This window comes from Saimiri boliviensis, chromosome 2, assembly GCF_048565385.1.
Source record: "Saimiri boliviensis isolate mSaiBol1 chromosome 2, mSaiBol1.pri, whole genome shotgun sequence".
NCBI classification, from domain to species: Eukaryota; Metazoa; Chordata; class Mammalia; order Primates; family Cebidae; genus Saimiri; species Saimiri boliviensis.
This window is the reverse complement of record NC_133450.1, coordinates 158,595,814-158,618,110: the sequence shown is the minus strand read 5'-3', so window position 1 is coordinate 158,618,110 and position 22,297 is coordinate 158,595,814. Positions and strand designations below refer to the sequence as shown.

The following is a 22,297-nucleotide window of genomic DNA, read 5'->3' as shown; positions in this document are numbered from 1 at the left end:
TGTATTTTGTTGTTTTATTTCACTTGACACTTCAACAGTATTTTTTATTTCCTGGTGAGGTCAGTTTTTTTATTTTTTATTTTTGCAATGGTATCTAGTCTCATCTATCAGGTAATACTACTGTCATCTATTAGATAATACTACTGTCATCTAATAGATAATACTACTGTCTCATCTATTAGGTAATAGATAGTAAAAGATAATAATACTGTCTCCCTATGAGGCAGTGAGAAGATTGCACAATTATCTATTATCATGTTAACATTAACTTTGTAAGGTGAGCAGAAAAAGCATTTTAAAAAGATTATTCTTTATTTTTTTGGTGGAATGATTCTAGAAAAATTCTACTGTTAAATCTTTTCATTGACCTAACCATTATCTACATCATTCCATGGGTAAGTAGAGTGGACAAGATACAGTCTCTGAATTTCAACTCTAAACTATAATGTTATGCTAAAAGCAGCACTGTATGAAAAAAGTACATTATTCTTTATTGTAAGTAAGTCATTGCAAGAAGTGGAGGTCAAATAAGATAAACAAAAATGTGTTACAGAGTGTGCATTCTTTACCAGCAGGGGACTTCCTTCCTCCTCTCTAGGCAAATTGGATCAGGAATCTGTTAGGCAGCTGCATGTATAGTGGTTAAGTGTGGAATCAGATTGTCTGGATTCATTCCCAGTTTTGTCATGAATGGCTGTGTGACTTGGGTAAATTAATCTCTGTGTGCCTTTAGTTTACTCATGTGTAAAATGGGACTGTAATAGTACATCGTTTATAGGATTATTGTGAGTGTTAGATGAGATAATATATAGCATTTAGCACAATACCTGATAGTTAAGTGTACAATAAATATAAGTTGTTATTATTTATTGTGCTGTCATCCAAGGGTTAATACTGTCTCCCTGTGAGGCAATGAGAAGATTGCACAAGTCTGTGGCATGAGAGATGATGTTTTTGGGCTCAGGCCACTGGGCTATGGGGGACCTGGAACTTGACACATGTGTGAGGCTCTTGTGATTCTACCAGTAGCACTGTGGATACTGGAACTCTCCCTGCCTTCTTCATGTGCGCCATCTCATTAACAGGAGATGAGGCTGTACTAGTCATATTATTGTATATTCTTTATCAAATGTCCCTTTGCATTGTCTGACTCTGTGTAGCATCTTGGCCCCTGTGTTTATATGCCCAAAAACGTTTCCTTGAATTGCCATCCAGGCTTTGAATTCTTGTATGCATACTGTGCATTCTATAGGCAAAATAAAAAGAAGTTAAGGATGTAGGTGGTACTTGTAAGGACTTATATAGACAGGATAGGTGCACATGAATGAATGAATGCACAGGAAACAAGCTGACTAGCTGATTCACAAAGCCCCTCAAGAGGTAGCATGGGGAAATGGAAAGAAGGTAGTTTTGCAGTTCAGCAGAGTTTCTGATCCTGGCTCTACCCACCTGAGTGACATTGGGCATACTATTAAACTTCTCCAAGCCTGTTCTCTCCTGTGTAAAATGGAGATACAGTAGTTTACTACACAGGTTATATGAGGATTAGATGAGATTATGCCTCTGGAAATCCTTAATAGCACTTAGCACATGTAATAAGCATCCAATTCGACTTCTTTTCCTTCCAGGGCTTTAGCTGGGGTAAACCCTTTTTGGAAGCACCTTGACTATAAGTTTTATAAATGAAAATGAAATATTAGAGGCTGGAGGGAGAGACTACTATGGGCTTACTTGGAGGAATTAGAGTGAGATCAGACATTGAGAGATGGGCAAAATTTGGATGGAAAAGAAGAGAAGGAAGGAGCCTTGGGGCAAGAGGTAACTTGGCCAAGTGGTGTTTTCTGGGGGGGAGTAGAGCAGAGAGGTCATGAAGAGGGGCCACAGGTGAGTTGATGGGGTCAGATGGAGACAGTGTAATTTAGTCAGATCCTGGTCCTGTCCCTGTGGTGCCATTTGTAAGCCTTGTACATTTCAGAAAGTTGCTTTAATGTCTCTTTAAGACTCATTTTTTGGGGGAAAGCAATTGTATTTTAAAAATTTTTATACAACAAATTGATGCTTTTTTAGTCTACAGTTCTATAAATTTTAACACATGTGTGGATTCGTAAAGCTACTGCTATGATCGGGATATAGAACAATCCCATCACTCCTAAAATGCCCCTCATGTTACCCCTTTATAGGCACACCCTTCCCCTGACCCTAAGTACTAGTCTTTTCTCCATTACCATAGTTTTGTTTTTTTGAGAATGTCACATAAATGGAATCATACAGTCTGTAACCTTTGGAGACTGGCTTTTCTTACTTAGAAGAATGCTGTTGATATCCATCCATGTAGTGGTGTGTGTCAGTCATTTGTTCCTTGTTATTGCCAAGTAGCTTCCATTACATAAATCACCACAGTTCATCTATTCACCCATGAAGGACAATTGGATTGTTTCTAGTTTTTGGCTATTTTTCAGTTTTGTCATCTACAAAATACGGTGATTATAATTGTACCTACCTTATAGGATCATAAGAACTAAACAGGATAGGGTATATATATATATATATATATATATATATATATATATATATATATGTATGTATATAAAACACAATATTTTAGACAAATGGTACTGAGGACAAAAAATAGAAGTATCAAATCAATGAAGCAAAATGAATTTGGCATTAGATCTAATAAATATAAGTATCTGATATGAGATATAAAGCAAGTTTTTCAAAGCAGGTAGATAAAGAGGAAGACTCTCTATTCACACCTCTCCCTAGGTAATCTCATTTAATTTCATGCTCCTGTGTTTTAAATAGAGTAGCTAACATCATGGACACTGGAGCTGGAATGCCTGGGTTCAATTAATAACACTTAGTACTAGACGGACAAGTTACTTAAAACTGTGTCTTAGTTGAGGAGATACTATTATAAAACCTGCCTCATGGGGTCGTGTTAGGAGTAGATGAGTTAATATGCACAAATTACTTCAGCCTGGCTCTGTTACATAATATACACTATGTAAGTGTTTAGCTATTTTTATTGCAGATATATTTTAGATAATGTGTGTGGATTATGCCAACCACACAGAAAAGTAGTTAGGTTCTTGTATGATTTCAAGTTAGAATGAGATGGCCAAATAACTGTTTCTAGTAATTTTATTTGCTTTTTTATGCTGTTTTATTTTTAGGGCATTGCTCCCAAAATAGAGTTTTCTACAAGGACAGCCATCAGAGAATGTGTGTTTCTGCACAGAAACAGATTTCTTGTAAGTACAATAAAAAATCTAGTGATAGAAATGATTGGATTTTTTTTTCTTAAAATTTTAAGAATTTTTGCCCAAACTCAGTTTATCAAGTTTACATGAAACTAAACAAGAAGAAACCTGGAAAGTTTTTAGTAGTTTTAAATTTCTGTAATTCAAACTGTTTGCTTAGCCAGTCATCTTAGAGTATGTTTGGCACATATGTTTGGTAGCATGATATAGCTGGAAGCAGGGTGATTCTGAAGCTAAAATCACAACTCAGCTCCTTGGCTTATGTTGTTGTTCTATGACTTTTACTTTTTTGTTGTTTTTTCTTGAGACGAAATTTCGCTCTTTCGCCCAGGCTGGAGTGCAATGGCGCATTCTCCGCTCACTGCACTTCCGCCTTCCGGTTTCAAGAGATTCTCCTAGCTCAGCTTCCGGAGTAGCTGGGACAACAGGCGCCTGCCACCACACGCGACTAATGTTTGTATTTTTAGTAGAGACGGGTTTGGTCTCACTCAAACTCCTGACCTCATGATCCCCCTGCCTCAGCCTCTCAAAGTGTTGGGATTACAGGCATGAGCCACTGAGCCAAGCTGACTTTTACTTTTGATCTTATGAACAGTAGTTTCCATCTTTCTTTTTTAAAAATTAAAAAATTTTAGGCTTGGCGTGGTAGCTCACGCCTGTAATCCCAGCACTTTGGGAGTCCAAGGCGGGTGGATCACTTGAGGTGAGGAGTTACAGAAGAGCCTGGGCAACACGGTGAAACCCCATCTCTACCAAATATACAAAAATTAGCTGGGCTTGGTGGCATGTACCTGTAGCCTCAGCTACTTGGGAGGCTGACCTAGGAGAATCACTTGAGCCCAGAAGGTTGAGGCTGCAGTGAGGTGAGATGGCTCCACTGTATTTAAGCCTGGGTTACAGAGTGAGACTCCATCTAAAAACAAAAACAACAACAAAAAAAAACAATAAATAAATAAAATAAAATTTTTAAATTTAAATTTTTTTTTTTTCTTTTTTGAGACGGAGTCTCAAGTATCACTCTGTCACCAGGCTGGAGTGTAGTTGCCTGATCTTGGCTCACTGCAACTTCTACTTCCCATGTTCAAGCCATCCTCCTGCCTCAGCCTCCCGAGTAGCTGGGACTACAGGCATGCGCCACCATGCCCAGCTAATTTTTGTATTTTTAGTAGAGATGGGGTTTCACCATGGCTTGACCTTGTAATCTGCCCACTTCTGCCTCCTAAAGTGCTGGGATTACAGATGTGAGCCACTGGACTCGGCCAGAAATTTTAATTTTTTATGGATATAATACCTGTGTATATTTATGGGGTACATGAGATATTTTGATATAGGCATACAGTGTGTAATAATCACGTCAAGGTAAATGGGATATCCATCACCTAAAACATTTATCATTTGAGTTACAAACAATCCAATTATATTATTTGTTACTTTAAAATTTACAATTAAATTACTATTGACTATAGTCCATGTTGTGCTATCAAATACTAGGTCTTATTCAGTCTATTTTTTCGTGTGTACTCATTAACCATCCCCCCCACCCCGCACTACCCTTCCCATCCTCTGATAACCCTCATTCTACTCTCTGTCTCCATGAGTTCAGTTGTTTTAATGTTTAGCTCCTACAAATAAGTGAGAACGTGTGATGTTTGTCTTTCTGTGCCTGGCTTATTTCACTTGATATAATGACCTCAACTTCTATCCATGTTGTTACAAGATCTCATTCTTTTTTGTGGCTGAATAGTACTCCATTGTGTGTATGTATTTTCTTTATCCATTCGTCTGTTGATGGACACTTAGGTTGATTTCAAATCTTGGCTATTGTGAATAGTGCTGTAGTAAACATGGGGCCATCTTTTTTTTTTTTTTTTTTTTTTCCCCACATGGAATCTGGTGTTAATTACACTGGGGGAGAGGTGAGGTCCCTCGGTCCAGCGGTGGCCGCAGTGTGGTGCCGTGCACACGTAGTACAGATGCATGGGGTCCTCGGCCGGGCACTGTGTGACTGGAAGAACACAGCCTCCTTGTGGCCACACTTCTGGCACGGGTGGTCCTCGGTTGGCGGCAAGGTGGGGTCCTGGGACACATCGGCGATAGTCTGGGTCAGTTCGTGCACTTCGTGATCTTGTTGACATAGATGCAGCTGTTGTCGGCCTCCTGCTGGTAATCACAGTTCTGGCACGCGTAGAGCAGAATGCGGTTCTTGTCTTCCTTGGGATATAGCATGTTGTCACATTCCTGGCAGAAGGGAATACCCACCAAGCCCAGCTCGTACGTCCTGTCTGGCTCCGTAGCGATGCGCAGTCCGCCTAACCTTCTCCGCCTAACCTTCTCCGCTTGCTCGGCGCTACAGGTCGCCGGAGGGGCCAGGCCTATGTGCTTTGCCAAAAGAGGGCGGTGCTGCGCACACGTGCTGTCTCCCTTCTCTCCGTGAAAAGGTTTCATTGCTTCAGTCTTTTGATATCCTAGAATAATTGCTTCCATTTTTTGGGCATCGCCGCCTCAGTTTACAGCATAGTATGGATCTGGCCTCAGAGCCGGGAAAACGATGAGCACCATAAGCTGCATAACGCTGAGCCACAGAACTTGCTTGGCCAAAGGCCAGTGCTCATGCGCGAGTTTACACGGGCGGACGGAGGGAGTTCTTGCCAGTTTTTCCTTCTGGCTACACTCTTCGCCCCCCCGGGGCCATCTTTCTTTTGCCGAGGCTGACACTCAGAGTTGTATTCATGGTCCATATTTGGTAAGCATGATGGGTCTTAGGGCATCCATGTGTACTATCTCAATTTTACTGTCTTCTTCAGTCCTAGTGTCCCCTCACCCCAGTTTCTTTCTGTTTTGCTTTTACCTTATTGTATACAATGTTGTTGCCGTTTAAAATCCTTTCTAGACAAGATGGAGAAGAAATAAAGGTAGTGTGTGAAACTTTGGGACAGGGTAGAGTAAAACCTGTAAGTGAAATAAAATGCTTATCCCAGATCCCATGTATGGTCGTAGAAAAGACCTTGAAAATGTGGGCTGTGTGTTAAGGGATATTGAATGAGAAGAGCCAATAATCTGTACAAATCTATTAATCGTCTCAGCATAATAACTCATATAATGGGAGACCAATGATTAATTTTAAGGAAGGCATTATCTGCTTTTTGGTTTATCCTTATTTATCCTATCTTCTCACCAATTTTTTTGTGATGCGTATATAGCAATTGTTCAGTGTTTCTTTCTCTTCCATTCTACCATTTAATTTCTGTTCCTAGTATACGTCTTCCTTTCAGTGTTAACTTTTTAAACAAATAGGTTTTTTTTTTTCATAAACTCCTGACCTCAAGAGATCCTCTGTTTCAGCCTCCCAAAGTAATGGGATTACAGACATGAGTCACCACATTGAGTCTGTTTTTTTCTTAAAACAAAATATCACTTTATTTTAGAAAATTAGAAAACAAAGGTAAATAAGCAAAAAGGACCAAAAATTAAAAAAACTGTCTCATTCTTGCCATTTAGAGATCAGCATTAATGTTTTTTAGTATATTCTGTACACACATACATACTTTTACAAAAGATTGAGATCATGATGCAGTGCATATTATTTTGTACTCTTCTTTTTTCTTTTTTCCCGAAAACATCGTTGCTTTGGAATGTACCCTTCGTTTTTCATTTAATTTATCATGAACATTTTCTCATGTCCCCAAGTATTCTTATGCCAGACATTTTTTTATGGCTTCCTAGTATTCCATATGGAAATACTATAATCTGTTTGGCCATTCTTTTCCTTTTGTTGAGCACTTAATCGATATATCAGTAAGGATGCAATCAGGAAACCATACCAAACTTGTGATTGTAACAGAAAGATTTAATTTTTAAAAAGTGCTGGTGGGGCACAGTGGCTCATGCCTGTAATCTCAGCACTTTGGGAGGCCGAACCGGGTGATCACGAGGTTAGGAGATCGAGACCATCCTGGCCAACATGGTGAAACCCCGTCTCTACTAAAAATATAAGAATTATCTGGGCGTAGTGGTGAGTGCCTGTAATCCCACCTACTTAGGAGGCTGAGGCAGGAGAATCACTTGAACCAGGGAAACAGGACGTTGCAGTGAGCTGAGATCGAACCACTGCACTCTAGCCTGGGAACAGAGTGAGACTCTGTCTCAAAGAAAAAGGGAAAAAAAAAAGGCTAAATAGCGGTTGGAAGACTGAAAGATCAAAGGGGAATGCTGAAATGACAAGAGTAACTGCAGGAAGCAGCTTCTACCTTTAGGGCTGGGAAAACAAAGGGAAGATGTTGGGTCAGGAAGAACACAGAAGCCTAAAGAAGAGACTGCAGAAATGGGACCCAGACCTCTGAAGAGGGGCTGTTTTTCTAGATGCTTCTTCAGGAATTCAAAGATGGGACTCTGATGAGCTGGGACTCAGATCTCTAAGGAGGGTCAGTGCTCACTGCTGGTGCCACAGGAGCTTGGAGGAAGGTTCCTGTGATGCTAAGTGCAAATCTGAACGGGGGCTTTGGCCAGCTGCTGCTGGTATGTCTGAGGGTATGCAGTGGGGCTAGTTCTGGCATAATAGGGGAAAGGCTGTAATGTGGAGCCATTTGCAGCTGTCAAGGCGAACAATGGTTGCTGGAATGATGCTAACAGGAATAGAATGCAAAACTGAAAGTAGCCAGTCACCATAGCTCCTCCAGCCTTGCACTTTCTCTAGCACCCTCTAGTGGCATAGGCTACGGAGACCAGCTGGAAAAGCAAAAAGAGGGTTTGTAGAGTCCCTGGACCAGTCTCATAGAGCTGAGGTGGATTTGCAAGTGAGTGCAATTGATTACTCACTAATACAGTTGATTTCTAACTTTTAAACTATCATAAGCAGTTTTGTAGATATACATATAGCCATAGTTATTTCCTTATAATACATTCCTGGAAGTGAAATTACTGGACCCCAGTGTGTGTCAAATTCTTTATCATCTATCTATTGGAGGTGTCTGACACTTTCTAACTTTCCCCTATTATAAATGAAGCTGACTGTTAATTAGTTGAATACATTATACTAGCAAGTTATAAATACTACTGATGTTAAACTGAACAGGAAAAAAGTTAGAGAAGTGTCATTCCTTAAGTTTATGTTTTATGTATCTGAGATGTCTGGTCTTCTACCTTAATTTGTAAAAGTTCAATTAAATACAGTTATATTCTGATAGAATTTTCTTCTTTTCTTTGTTTATTTTAAAAAATATTCTTTTTTGTTTGTTTATTTCAGGAAGAAAGACATAAGTCACAAAGGCCTTTATTTACATCACATGAACCAATATTAAATACTATAAAGATGAAACCAAAGGAGAATAATCTCAATAGACTGCCCAAAGGCATGCAAGCCTGGGCTCCCTCTCCATATTCTACCAGGCGTTTCTTCCAGGACCAGCCAGCCCAGTTGAACCTTGGAAATAATTTCAAAATCTTTGAAGGAAGCAAGCCTCCATTCGTTGTTAGACATGTGAGCCTAAAATTATTTTTTAGAGTATTTTGCAATAGTGAGGATGTGGATGAGAGGGGAATAAAGGAAGATTGAGCTATAAAAACAAATGAGTAATATTAAATAAAAAGGGACTTCAAATTGAATAATTTGATTAAATTATGTTAATTTCCTAGATCATTGTCAGGAAACCCCTAGAAAGGTATCTTTACCTGGGATTTGCTCAGTAAATGTCAGTTATCTCTATTTTTAATTTTTGAAAATTATTAACAAAGTATAATGTCTATACATGATAACTTGCCATTATCCTGAAAAGTCAATGAACTGACAGAGGTTGAAGACACATAACAAAGGTTGGTATGCACTCTGTATCAATCCAAAACTAAAACTTCATCAGTTTTAGAGAAAACTGCCTGAGTTTTCTTTCTTTCTTTCTTTCTTTTTTTTTTTTTTGAGACAGAGTCTTGCTCTGTTGCCCAGGCTGTAGTGCAGTGGCATGATCTTCGCTCATGGCATCCTCCACTGCCCAGGTTCAAGCAATTCTCCTGACTTAGCCTCCTGAATTTTCTTAACGAGATTGGTGCTCAGTGGCCACACTCTGAAAAGCCAGAAAAGTTTGTTTGCAGGAAGAAGCAATGTTGTGGCATACTCAAAGCCCTTAATTAAAGTCATCTTAGATTTTGCTCTCAGGTAGTAGTGGGCAAATTTAATCACACTAGTTCTCTTAGTCTCTTTACAACTTTTTTTTTTTTTTTTTTTTTAGACAGAGTCTTTCTCTGTCACCCAGGCTAGAGCACAGTGACATCATCTCAGCTCAATAAAACTCTGGGATTACAGCATGAGCCACTGCACCCAGCCTACACATTTTTTGTTACTATAAAAGTAATGGAAAACATAGAAAAGTTCAAGAAAAAAATTATCCATTGGCTCACCAGTATAATAAAATCATTGTTTGATTTAATTGGACACAATTTCTCTGCCTTATTTTTGCATTCATAGGCTTTATTTTTTCCACAAAGTTGTAATTTTACTGTATGTATAGATTAGTTTTCCTATATATTCCAATTAACATTATATTAAAAATTTTCTGTTATTATTTCATAGTCTACATGAACACCATTTCGTGTTCTAATTAATGACTTATTTTCCAGAATGTTAACTATTGATAGTATCATTACATTGCTATTTTGATTTAAAGCCACCCCTGATAAATGTTTGTGTATTAGACAGAGACTGTTAAGTGTAGTAAGTCTTGAAGTGACGGTGCTGTTGAGATGACTGTATGTAGAGTTGGTTTGTCGGTAGAACAGAGCTGTTTGGCTAGAAACTGCCGAACAGCTACCTACAAAAAATATACAACAGCTGTTGTCTTGGAGGCCTGGGTAATGACATCCGGCTAAAAATCTAACGACCAATCCTTAAACATGGCACCATAAAATATCTAATTGAGTTCATTTATTTCATTTTATTGAAAATAAATCTGATTTACTTCATTTGATGCAAATTATTGTAAAATACAACTTTAGTCCATGCCGTTATGAACTAAGTAACCTTAAAATCTTGGTAGATTTCTTAGGGTATTAAAACTTGCTTGATACTTATTTAATTTGACAAATTCTTATACAGCTTTTCTTATGTGCCAAACTCTTTTATCAATGATTTAACATAATTTTTAGTTAGATTTTCTAATATGTGATATTTCCTTAAGTAGAGGCATTAAAATTTAGAAAACCTGATGTTATAAAGACTGTAAATTCAAGTCAGTATATTAAAGTAGAATGAAAAGTAACATTATAACCTGCCTTATTAAAATTTAAAAACATGGAAGTAAACAAAGTAAAAAACATTCAGCAACTCTATATTGTAGATATTTTAGAAGAGTCCCTAGTTCAAGTATTTTGACCTGTTTGCAGATCATGTTACCCAATTTTTCTTTAGGAAAATATGGTCAGTCACCATAGGTAAAATAATATAGTTATCATTATCCTTTTATCAAGAATGTAGATACTCAGACCAGAAACGAATGTGGAAAGTAGAAATGTCATCTTGTGGGAATCCCTTGCTGTCAGTGAGGACCCCACTTAGGCCAGCACTACTCATAGTGTTCAAGGAATGTGAAACGCCTTCCTATTTTACGAGATTGTGAAATAAAGCTTCACTGGCTCTCTTCCTGTGTGGGATCCTTACCAGTTGTTGGAATATAATGTGGGTCCAACTTTAGTTCCCATGTCCTCAATGTTCTAGCCTCAATAAAAGACAGTTTCTCCTTTTAGGCAGGAGACTGTGATGTAGATGGTTTTCCAGCCTTCTCTTTACAACTGTGTGATTGAGGGGGAGACTGTCATTACCAGTAATGAGGGGAGGGTTCTAGAAGCTACAGTGGATTCTAGTCTTACTTCTTTCCTTTACTTTCAGGTGGACAGTGCAAAGCCCTTTGGTGAGAATATTTCAGAGCATCATTTGAGGAGGTCTAGAAGAAAATCTAAGTTTTCAGACTTTCCGTTTCCAATGAGAAGAGGTACTTGAGTTTCTTGTTACTCCTGTACGTTTCCCTATTGCCACAAACGTGTCCTATGTATACTCTTTCATTCTGAGGAATCACAGGTTAAGTTGGGAACTTTGGGCCTAATTCTCAAGTACTTGCCAGCTGTGGAATTTCCAGGGCAGTATTCCCACAAAGCACAGTCAGCTGAGAAGCTTCTGTCTGAGTTCCCCTTACCGTTGAAGGGGACAGTTCTGAGAGGCGTGCTGAGTGAGCTGTGGTTGCAGTCGTTCCCTGGCTGGGCTGGGAAAGCAGAGTACTTGTCCTGCTGTGAACTCCTTGCAAAGTCACAATTGATGCCTAATAAATAAGGCTTTCCATTTTTCTTGATGGAGAAAAAATAGGATATTGATGGTGAACAGGCGATGTAATATTTGCTTTAGAAGATTTCATGTGAGGGAGATGGGAAGCCAACTCTATCTGAAGCAGTTAGATGAAGGCAGGGTGTTCTCAAACCTTTAGATTTCAGACCCTTTTGCATTCCTAAATATTCTTGAGGAGCCCAAAGAGCTTTTCCTGATGTGGATTTAGCATGTTAGAAATTAAAACTGATAAAAAAAATTTTTTTTTTTGAGATAGAGTCTCCCTCTATTGCCCAGGCTGGAATGCAGTGGCATAATCTCTGCTCACTGCAACCTCCGCCTCCTGGGTTCAAGCAGTTCTCCTGACTCAGCCTCCCGAATAGCTGTGACTATGGGCACATGCCACCAGGCCCAGCTAGTTTTTTTTTTGTATTTTTAGTAGAGATGGGGTTTCACCATATTGACCAGGCTGGTCTTGAACTCCTGAACTTGTGATCTGCCTGCCTCAGCCTCCCAGAGTGCTGGGATTACAGGCGTGAGCCACTGTGCCTGGCTAAAACGGATGAATTTTTAAAATACAAGAATAGAGTAGCACACATTCCATTAGCCATCCAAATGGTGATGCCATGACATCATTGTAGCTTTTGGAAACCTCCATTGTGCAGTCATGAGAGAATAAGAATGAAAGCAGCAAATCATGTCTTAGTATTATTATGAAAACAGTTTGACCTTGCAGCTCTCCTGAAAGGTCTTGGAAACCCCTGGAGAAGATCCCTGGACTACACATTGAGAGTCACTGGGTTAAGGAATCCCTTGTATGCTTTTGACTGAAATCCATGAATCATGTCAGTAGTGAAGGTTGTGTCAGTGAAGATCAGCCATTCCTGAACTTAATCAAAATTCTTAGGCTGGAAAAGAATGGTGGCAGTCCATTCGTTTGCCTGCTGGTAGTACTGGACTTTCCATCTATTGCCATCCCTGACAATAGAGTTTCTTATCTTAGACTTAAAGGTTTATACTTTTAAGGGGCTACTTTTAAGTCTCTTAAGGTGACTTACGTTAGTGTTGTTAGACTGTGGTGGCTGTTTGACAGCAGCTGGCCAAGGACAGAGTACAGGGTTTGAAGCAGAAAGTGCTTCATTACCTATGGCATTTAATTTAAGTTCTTTGAATTGAAAATCACCTGTGTAGCTTATAAAGCAGCATTGTTTTCCCTACTGCAGAGAAATCAGACAACAGCAGATGTCCTTTTCTGGGGAGGACAAGCTGGGTTTAATGCAGGCTCTATTGTGATGGGACTCACATATCACATTGGTCTCGGCCTTTGTTTTTTCTTAATCCTGGCAGGTGGAAAACTAAGGTTCCAGAGAGGTTACAATGTGTGTAAAGGTCACACATCATGTTTTTGGCCTACCTACATTTAGAGAAGACATTCAATCCTCTAGGCTCAGATCCTTGGAATCCCTGTAGCTTTCAAGCCAGACCTTTGCTTAGGTCCCCTGTCAGGTCATTCATATAGGCCTAAGGTAGAACACAGAAGTGCTTCTCAAACTTGAATGTGCATTTGAATCACCTGGGGCTCTTGTTAAACTGCAGATTCTGATTCAGTAGGGCTGGTGTGGAGCTTAGGATTTTCCTTTTCTAACAAGCTTCCAGGTGATATGGATGCTGCTAATCCATGGACTGCACTTTGAGAAGCAAGGGAATGAAGGCAAGCTCCTCCTGTGAAAGGAAGGGCTCAAAACCAGTAGGAAGGAGGTTTTGAGGCCACAGGGCAGATTTGTGGCTATTGCTGGAAGGGCCTTGGCATTGCTAATTCTCTGCCCACCTGGGGGTGGGAGAGAAGAGAGCTCCTGGGACAGGGTGGCACATACATATGAATATGCCCAAAGGATATGAAAATGGTCAGACTTTCAAAAAATCTCATTTTATATCTACCAGTGACATGGGGAGGGGGATCAGCAGTCCAGAAAAAGTCCCTTGTCATTGCCTGAGTCCCGGTCACACTGGGGGAAGCCATGGTGACCTTAGCATTGCCTTGCAAAGGCTCATTTTAAAAACATTTTTTAATCAACCTGGAAAACTCCAACCTAGTCTTCACTTTCCCTATATATATTTCATACTTAATTTCCTAGTCAGCCTTACTGTACTCAAGCATTAGGTCTACTTACCTATCATGATCATTGAGGGTCATCATAATGATTTCAGTTTTTGCTATGTTCTGTGTTTCTCCAAGCTGTTACGTATTTGTTGTCTCAATTTAACGTTTGTGTCCATCTTGGACAAATATATTCAAGAGCTCCTGCATAAATGGGATTCCATGAAACCAAAGAAAATGGCAGAGGAGGCAGAGTTTATAAATTTTATATAAGACCACAGTACCTTCTTTCAGGTTTTGGGCACCTGCTCAAATATGAGTTTTTCAGGCTGCTTAAGGGTTATTGAACTTCCACATTCACTTTAGACTTGCTTTACCCTTCCCCCTTCCATATATGCTGTCATTGAAAATGAAACCTCATTGTTGACTTCTCGAGGGAGACTTAAACGTGATAGGGTAATTTACAAGGGAACATTTAAGTTTTTAAATAATTCATTCATTGTCTAAAATTTTTGTACTGTTGTAGAATAAATATAATGGCAGTTTTAAAGTGAAATGGTATTAATGAGTCATTGAAACACCTGTTCCTCTTTCTTGTAGCTTCTTCTCTTGACAGCCTTGCAGCTAACATAAAGGTAATTTTAGAAGTAGAATTTGTAAAATGATTTACTTCTAGCTATCTTATATCAATTATTGTGCTTATTCCAATCAGTGGTGGATATTTCTAGTTAGTCTGCTTAAGTGGAATTGCTGTAGTTTAGTGTTTACGTGAAGATGTGTCCAGACACCATGTTATATTTTGTTTTGGGGTTAGTTGGTTTGTGTCCCTTATATAAGTAGGATGAATCACCAAGGAGGGTGTGTGTATACCCAATACCTACTTTATTGGTAGTTATTTTCATTGCTTTTTCTCTAATCAAATACCTTTATAGATAGAGGTGGCAAATCGCTTGTTCTTGAAGTTTGATTGTTTTGTCAAAGTGAAGCTTCAGATTTCTATGACACAACATGAGAATAGATTTACGCAAAGAAAGTGGAATATACTGTATTTCTTAAGCCATAGTGCTTATTTTGTTAAAATTATATTCTTCCCAGTCCCAATAATCCCTAGTCCTCAGAAATCAAAATTCAGAGCATGAGTTTATTTTCATTTATTAATATATCCCAAACATACAGACTCTTGGTTATTTTTCTTTAGTCTTAACTCCTGAGCATTTTGTCGCCACTCTTCTCTGCCCCAGACCCTCTTCTATTTGCAGGACATCCCTGGGCCAATATTCTGTCATCTTAGCACTAGTTGTTTTCCTTGTCCAACCCCATCCCCAGCTCTAAATTAAGCAAACAGAAGCAAAATTACAACTAAATAATGTGCATTGTCACTCAGGTTATCAAAGAGCCAGATGAACGGATTGTTTTAAGGAGCGAGTCATCATCACGTTTAGATTCAAGTAAATTTGGAAAGCCCTCACCCAGTAAACAAGGAGATGCCAGTTTCCATGGGAAAGCTTCATTTTCTACCTCCCAGCATTCCAGTTCTCCTGGCCCCCTGGATCAGCCCCTTCTCCGAGAAAGGTCAGTGGCAAGCACCCACTGTTTGCCTGAAGAATACATTGTGGCTTGGCAGGGGTAAACTGGGTCATTTCATCAGTCTCTTTTCTTAGGAATATTCAGCTGGTGACACCTTGATATGAAAAAAGATTGTTTCTTTAAAAATCTACCCAAAAGTCAGAGTGGAGCCTTTTCTCTTGCCTCTGGAAATCATATATCAGGATATTTGCTATAAATGGGATAGACAACTAACTTTGACATAGGTAGTATTAGATACCCATTTTTATTTGTCATAAATTTAAAACCTAAACCTTTTTATTTACCAGTACAAAAATGTTCACTACTGGAAGTTTGAAAATTACAGAAAAAAAAAGTGAAAAAAAATTACACATAGTCCTACTGCCCAAAGACAAATGTTGTTAACATATGGGTGTATAATATTTTTTAAGACATGATTTCTTTGTTTACATTATTTTCACAAACAATAAAAATGCATTTGTATATGTCTGGAGAGCAGGTCAGAGAGTAAGAGCAGAAATCTTTTTTTGCTAAACTGCACTCTCTAGTAGAGCAAGGAACCATTGGTTTGCTTGGGTCTACCTAATTTTAGCCTGAAAGGCCTGCATTCTAGGAAACCCTTGAGTCTTAGGCAAACCAGGACAGTTGGTTACTTTAACTTCAGGGAAGTGGCAATGAAAATAATATTTATAAGATCATTGTTTTAAATGAAGGATATGCCAATCTGCTTTTCTCTGCATTATTAGTGACGAGAATAAGAAGCAAACTCTGCGTACCAAAATAACACAATTGCTCACAGAGAGACTCACAGTAAATATATCCCAGAATCACAGTAGCCCTGAAATTTTTACAGGAATTATATTAACTTTTGAGGAAGACTAAGAAAATGGCAATCCCTTCTTAGTGTTTTCAGAAATGACAAAATAACTCCATATTCAAATGTTAAATCATGGATTTAAGGAAGTTAGATCAAATATTTTAATAAAATCAATGTTTGGTGAGCTTTTGATTAGTTACTTTATTAGAAGAAAAGAGTACAACGGGATAGATTTTTTAAAAACTGGCTCTGGCACACAGAGACAGGTGGTCAGAGGCACACTTACACCCCTTTCTGTGCCTGACTTCTGTCCCCTCCTGTCTTATGCTTTTGCCACCAGCCTGGAATTCAGCACATTATCAAAGCACAGGAGATTACCCTAGATTTAAATACTTGTAGAGGATTGGTTTTAAACGAAGAATGGAAAGAACTTTCAGTTGGCAGTGGTCAGGAGACATGGGCTCTAGTGTTCAAGTGTCTCTAAGTGCTGGGTGATTTCACACAGCTACTCAATTTTTTTAAATTGATTTTTATTTTTGAGGTGGGGTCTTGCTTTGTCACCCAGGCTGGAGTGCAGTGGCACAATCACAGCTCACTGTAACTTTGACCTCCCCAGCTCAAGCAATCCTCCTGCCTCAGCCTCCTGAGTATCTGGGACTACAGGTACACATCACCATTCCTGGCTAATTTTTTTAGAGATGGAGTCTCATTGTATTGCCCAGGGTCTTCTGAAACTCCTGGACTCAAGCAATTGTCTTGGCCTCCCAAAGTGCTGAGTACAGGCATGAGTCACTGTGCCCAGCTTCAACCTTTTAGATCTCAGTTTCCTCATCTTTAAAATGGCTGTGATGGGCTGGGTGCAGTGGTTCACGCCTATAATCTCAGTACTTTGGGAGGCCGAGGTAGGTGGATCATCTGAAATCAGAAGTTTGAGACCAGCCTGACCAAAATGGAGAAACCCCATCTCTATGAAAAATGCAGAATTAGCCAGGCATGATGGTGCATGCCTGTAATCCCAGCTACTTGGGAGGCTGAGGTAGGAGAATTGCTTGAACCTGGGAGGGGGAGGTTGCAGTGAGCTGAGATCGTACCTTTGCACTCCAGCCTGGGCAACGAGGCTGTCTTAAAATAAAATAAAATAAAATAAAATGGGTGTGATGATCAGAGATCCATCTTCTTACAGACATAAAATGCTTCTCAGCTGCCAGAACTGGGGATAGCCATGGTTTCTGTCCCTCTGCCTTGTGTATATAACACCTCCCAAACTCCTTAAAGTGAGTACAGCAAGCTTTTCTGAGAGACTGTATTGAGCACGCTGTTACTCGTCAACTGTTACGGGCAGTAGACACCATCACAACACATCTCTGCTTTCCACTGGTCCACACACTAGACAGGAAGGCAGACATACTGCCATGTCACTGAATATGAGATAGATTGTGGTAGGTACTTAACAGAAGTACAATTCAAATGCAGGGGAAAGAAAGAGTGGGAGGAAATTAATTCCATCAGGAGAGAGATCTGAGAAGGACTCTTTTCTCTTTAAATACATATTAGATGGTTTATGCATCCATTCAGCCAGCTTTTCCTGAGTGTCTTTATGCAGCAGGCCAGCAATTCTCAACTCTGGCCAAAAGAAGAATTGCCTCATGTTTACTGAGTCAGAATCAACTGGGATTGGAATTGAGCATGCGGGTGGGGAGCACATGAAATCTGTGGTTAAGAGGGAAAGCAGGATTGATACTCAATCTGCGAGGCCTGTAGTGGGAACACTAACATTTAAGACGTTTCTTCTGATCTCTGAAAACTTGCAATCTAGCAGAAGGTATAAAAAATAGATAATAATAGAAAAGCATGCAAAGAGCTTTCTGCAAGGCAGAACTTTGTGAATATTGTGGAACAAAAGTTACTGGAGTATAAAGAAGGTGGTGCTTCCAGAGTGTTTTGTGGAGGAGGTGATGCTTTCTTGTGGCCATGAGGGGAGAAGATTGGATTATGATGGGGTTCATGGAGGTGAGTGAGGGGAGATGGGAGGCAGGGGCACTGTCAGCTTCCAGCAGTGAGATGAGTTTGGGAGAAAGTGGGTGCCAGGGCTCAAAGTTCTGAGGGGGACCTTGTTGGCTGACCTAAGGAGTTTGGGCTTTGCTTGGAAGGAGTGAGGCGCTCTGTGATGTTAGTCACAGGAGTAGGCACAAGTGATTTCAGAAAGATGAGTCTTAGGAGCAGACCAGAGTTTTATTGACTGTCTCTGATGAGGCAGAAAAATCTTTGTGCCCAAAGTCTCTCTAAACTGTTAACTTGGGACCTAATTGGACTATGTGTTTGTAAGTAGGCCATGATTATCAGCGACAAAGAATAACAACCACAGAAGGGCCATCCAGTTTGCCCATGGCTGTCCTGGTTTTAGTACCAAAAGTTTGCACCCTGGGAAACCCCTCAGTCCCAGGTAAACTAAGACAGCTGGTCACCTTAACACCAGAGAAGTGGCCCTGAAGATAATATTTTAAAACCAGTTCTTTTGAATGAAGGATGTGCCCTTCCTATTCTTGCAGAAGAACCCATTGCCCATTGTCTTTAGAGCAGGCATCCCCAAACTTTTTACACAGGGGGCCAGTTCACTGTCCCTCAGACCATTGGAGGGCCACCACATACTGTGCTCCTCTCACTGACCACCAGTGAAAGAGGTGCTCCTTCCTGAAGTGCAGTGGTGGGCCGGATAAATGGCCTCAGGGGGCCTCATGTGGCCCACGGGCTGTAGTTTGGGGACGCCTGCTTTAGAATGATCACAGGGGCAGATTCCTGGAACACTGGGAGTTGCTAGCACTGTGCTTCCGCTCACTCCCAGTTCTTTCCACCCCAGCACTATCAGGACCACTTTCTTTGTGCCCAGATCACAAGGGTGCATGAGAATACCTGTTGCGTTTCTGCAGCTGAACTCAGTAAGGGCCAGGCTTGTAGGGATGAATTGGGAGACAAATTTCGGAGTGAGAGTCAGCCCAAAGTTTGAATGGAAGAAGTAGAAAAGGCTTTATCAGAGTGAACAATGGTAGTACTAAAGGAGGGAGGAGCAGTGCCATGCCTGTTCCCTATATCTACCTTCTGAATAGTGTCATGCCCCTTCACCATATCCTCTCCCTCCACATTGCTCGAGGAGAAGGTAGATTCTGTGGAGAAGGCTGTAGTAAAGGCACAGCCCTGCTGCCGTCTGTTGACTCATCATTCTCTAAGATCTTCAAATGTAAAATAAATTACATGTAACAATAATGGTAACAAATATAGGAGTCACTTTGGTACTGGTTACTCTAGACCTATGAAAAAACATTTACTGTATCCAGCTGATGGTGGCTGTTTTTAAATTATAGCTTTATTTATAGCTTCAACATATTTCTATTCCTTTCTCTTAAACATTCTTCAAGAAAAGCTGGGCATGGTGGCTTACTCCTGTAGTCTCTGCACTTTAGGAAGCAAGGTGGGCAGATCACTTGAGGTCAGGAATTCAAGACCAGCCTGGCAAACATGGCAAAACTCTGTCTCTACTAAAAATACAAAAATTAGCTGGACGTGGTGGCGCATGCCTGTAGTCCCAGCTACTCGGGAGGCTGAGTCGGGAGAATTTCTTGAACCCAGGAGGTGGAGGTTGCAGTCAGCTGAGATTGTGCCGCTGCATTCCAGCCTGGGCAACAGAATGAGACTCTGGCTCAAAAAAAAAATTCTTAGAGAAGTGTAGAAATAATGTATGTAGTCTTAAACATGGGCAGTGCTTTAGGTGGTGCTTCCATTTGCTCTGAGTTTTGTTGGGTTGGCAATGGATTTGTGTAGATTCATTCATACTCTTGGTCTTGTTTCCCTGGAAACCACTGGGACATGCTTGTTGCAGAGAGTGCTGGAATGGAGGCCCGGATGTGGGCCGGACCAGCCAAGCAGAGGGGCAGCTGCACAGGGCGGTCATTTGTATGGTAGTCATAGTAACAACTAAATTTCCAGATGTTCCTGTCATTTCCAGTGTACATTAATTAAAGAGAATCTTTTCTTCTCTGTACATTAATTAAAGAGAATCTTTTCTTCTTTCCTTTTATTTCTTTTCTTTTCATTTCTTTTTTGAGATAGAGTCTCCCTGTGTCGCCCAGGCTGGAGTATAGTGGTGCCATCTTGACTCACTGCAACCTCCATCTCCTGGGGTCAAACAATTCTCATGCCTCGGCCTCCCAAGTGTCTGGGACTACAGATGTAACGCCACCATACTGGCTAATTTTTTGTATTTTTATTAGAGATGGGTTTTCACCATGTGGACCAGGCTGGTATGGAACTCCTGGCCTCAAGTGATCCGCCTGCCTCAGCATCCCAAAGTGCTGGGATTATAGGTGTGAGCCATTGCACCTGACCCCAAGTGGCTATAATTCTTTGAGTGTTTTTAGAAAACAGTGTCTGTGCCTTTCATTATTAAATTGCTATGTACACTTTTAGTTTAGTTATACCTCAGACTTTAGGATTTGGTAACCATCCCTCTCCTGAATACAAATGAATGGATGAATGAATGAATGAGAGAATGAATTCAGTCACCCAAGAAATATTTCTTAAATACTTACTGTAGTGTTCAGTTCCTCTTCTGTCCTGGGATGAGTTAGTAAGTAAAGATTCTCAGTTTCAATTTCACTCTAGGAGTAAAGACCGCCACTAACCAAATAATCACAAAATGTCCACTGGTGCAAGTGATATTAATGTGGTATAGATAAATGAAACCACAAGTGCGTATAACAGGGAAGCTGACCTGCTCTGCAGGAGAGGGCTCAGAAGGGATTTGCTGAGAGCTCAGCAATTGAACTGAGCTCTGAAGGGTGGGTAGGAGTTAATAAGAGTAGCGAGAGGCGTTGGAAAGTAGGAGAGGGGTTGGAAAGTAGAAGAGGGAACAAATAGCATTGCCAAATGCATATGGAAGGTAGAAAATGTTCTGTGTTTGGGGAACTGAAAGAAACTATCAAACCTATGATTCAGTTTGGAGTCTGGGTCGCCTAAAGAAAATGAGATATAAGATAAAATCCTGGTGGTAGGATTTTATCCTACCAGGATGGGGGCTGGGCACAGTGGCTCTCACCTGTAATCCCAGCACTTTGGGAAGTTGAGGCAGGAGGATCACTTGGGTGCAGGAGTTCGAGACAAGCCTGGACAGCACAGGGAGACCCTGTCTCTACAAAGTGTTTAAAAATTAGCTCCTCATGGTGGAGCATACCTGTAGTCCCAGCTGTCTGGGAGGTTGTGGTGGGAGGATCCCTTGGCCCAGGAGTTTGAGACCAGCCTGAGCAACATAGCAAGCCCCTATCTCTTAAAGAAAAAAAAAATAGCTAGGCATGGTGACATGTACCTAGTTGGTCTTCTGTATGTGAGAGGCTGGAGTTGGAGGATTGCTTGAGTTCAAGAGTTCAAGGCTACAGTGAGCTATGATCATGCCACTGTACTTCAGCCTGAGTGACAGAGCAAGACCCTGTCCCTAAAACAACAGCAACTGGGATTAAGTTTTATATTAAAAATTTTTGGATTAAAATTTTAAATGTAAAAGTAGGGTTTGTTCATGAGAGAAATATCTGAAAAACACAGGAAAGTATAAAGAAGAAAAGAATCACTCAGCCACACATAGAAACACAAAAAATTCTTAATATCTGAGCAGTTTTTATTCCCCAGTGCTTTCCCTATGGGTATAGGTTTAAGAAAGACATTGAAATCACACTACGTTTACCATTTTGGATGCTGCTGTTTTTTGTGATGATTGAGTTTTAAATATTAATCCATATTGTCATATGCTTTAAGTGTCTTTTTTGGTAGATGCTTACTACTCCACCCTGTTCCATCTGTTGTGCAGGTTCCATCCTGGTTCTCAGTCCACATGGAAGAATATCCATGAGAGGGTATGCAGTCTTCTGACAGCCCACAGAGCTCAGCAGCACAAAAACAAGGTTAGACTTTCATATAAAACTAGATATTTGCTCACTAAATAATATGGGAACAGGGACTTATAGTCTGGTCGGGGAGACAGACATTAATCAAATAACCACAAAAGTTAAGTGGAAAATTGTGAGGCTTACTGAGGAGATTACCTGTTGTCCTGAGAGTGAATGGTAGCAGGTATTTGACTTGGTTGGGAGTCAGATCCCTGAGGATGAGACAGTGGGCCTTGGATCCCACAGAGAAGTAGTAGCTAATTTGATTCACAGCAGTCATCAGGCAGAGGTCCTTTCAAAAGACTAAGAGAAGACAGGCTCACA

General features: G+C 40.3%; 1 protein-coding gene and 1 pseudogene across 18 annotated transcripts in view; one reads left to right on the top strand and one right to left on the bottom strand.

Annotated features, from left to right (window-relative positions):
* SPATA6L (spermatogenesis associated 6 like) overlaps positions 1–22,297 on the top strand; it is a 288,921-nt gene that overhangs the window by 52,274 nt on the left and 214,350 nt on the right. For 16 of the 18 annotated variants that reach the window (XM_074394761.1, XM_074394762.1, XM_010346170.3 and 13 more), the window contains 6 exons: positions 3,177–3,254; positions 8,506–8,739; positions 11,134–11,236; positions 14,261–14,295; positions 15,045–15,232; positions 21,895–21,988. In XM_074394761.1, coding sequence (XP_074250862.1) covers positions 3,177–3,254; positions 8,506–8,739; positions 11,134–11,236; positions 14,261–14,295; positions 15,045–15,232; positions 21,895–21,988 — 732 coding nt within the window. Of the gene's footprint in view, positions 1–3,176; positions 3,255–5,348; positions 7,643–8,503; positions 8,740–11,133; positions 11,237–14,260; positions 14,296–15,044; positions 15,233–21,894; positions 21,989–22,297 lie in introns of those variants that run through there. The other 2 variants (XM_074394771.1, XM_074394763.1) reach the window with 2 other exon arrangements.
* Positions 4,613–5,708, bottom strand: LOC120360673 (DNA-directed RNA polymerase II subunit RPB9 pseudogene; annotated as a pseudogene).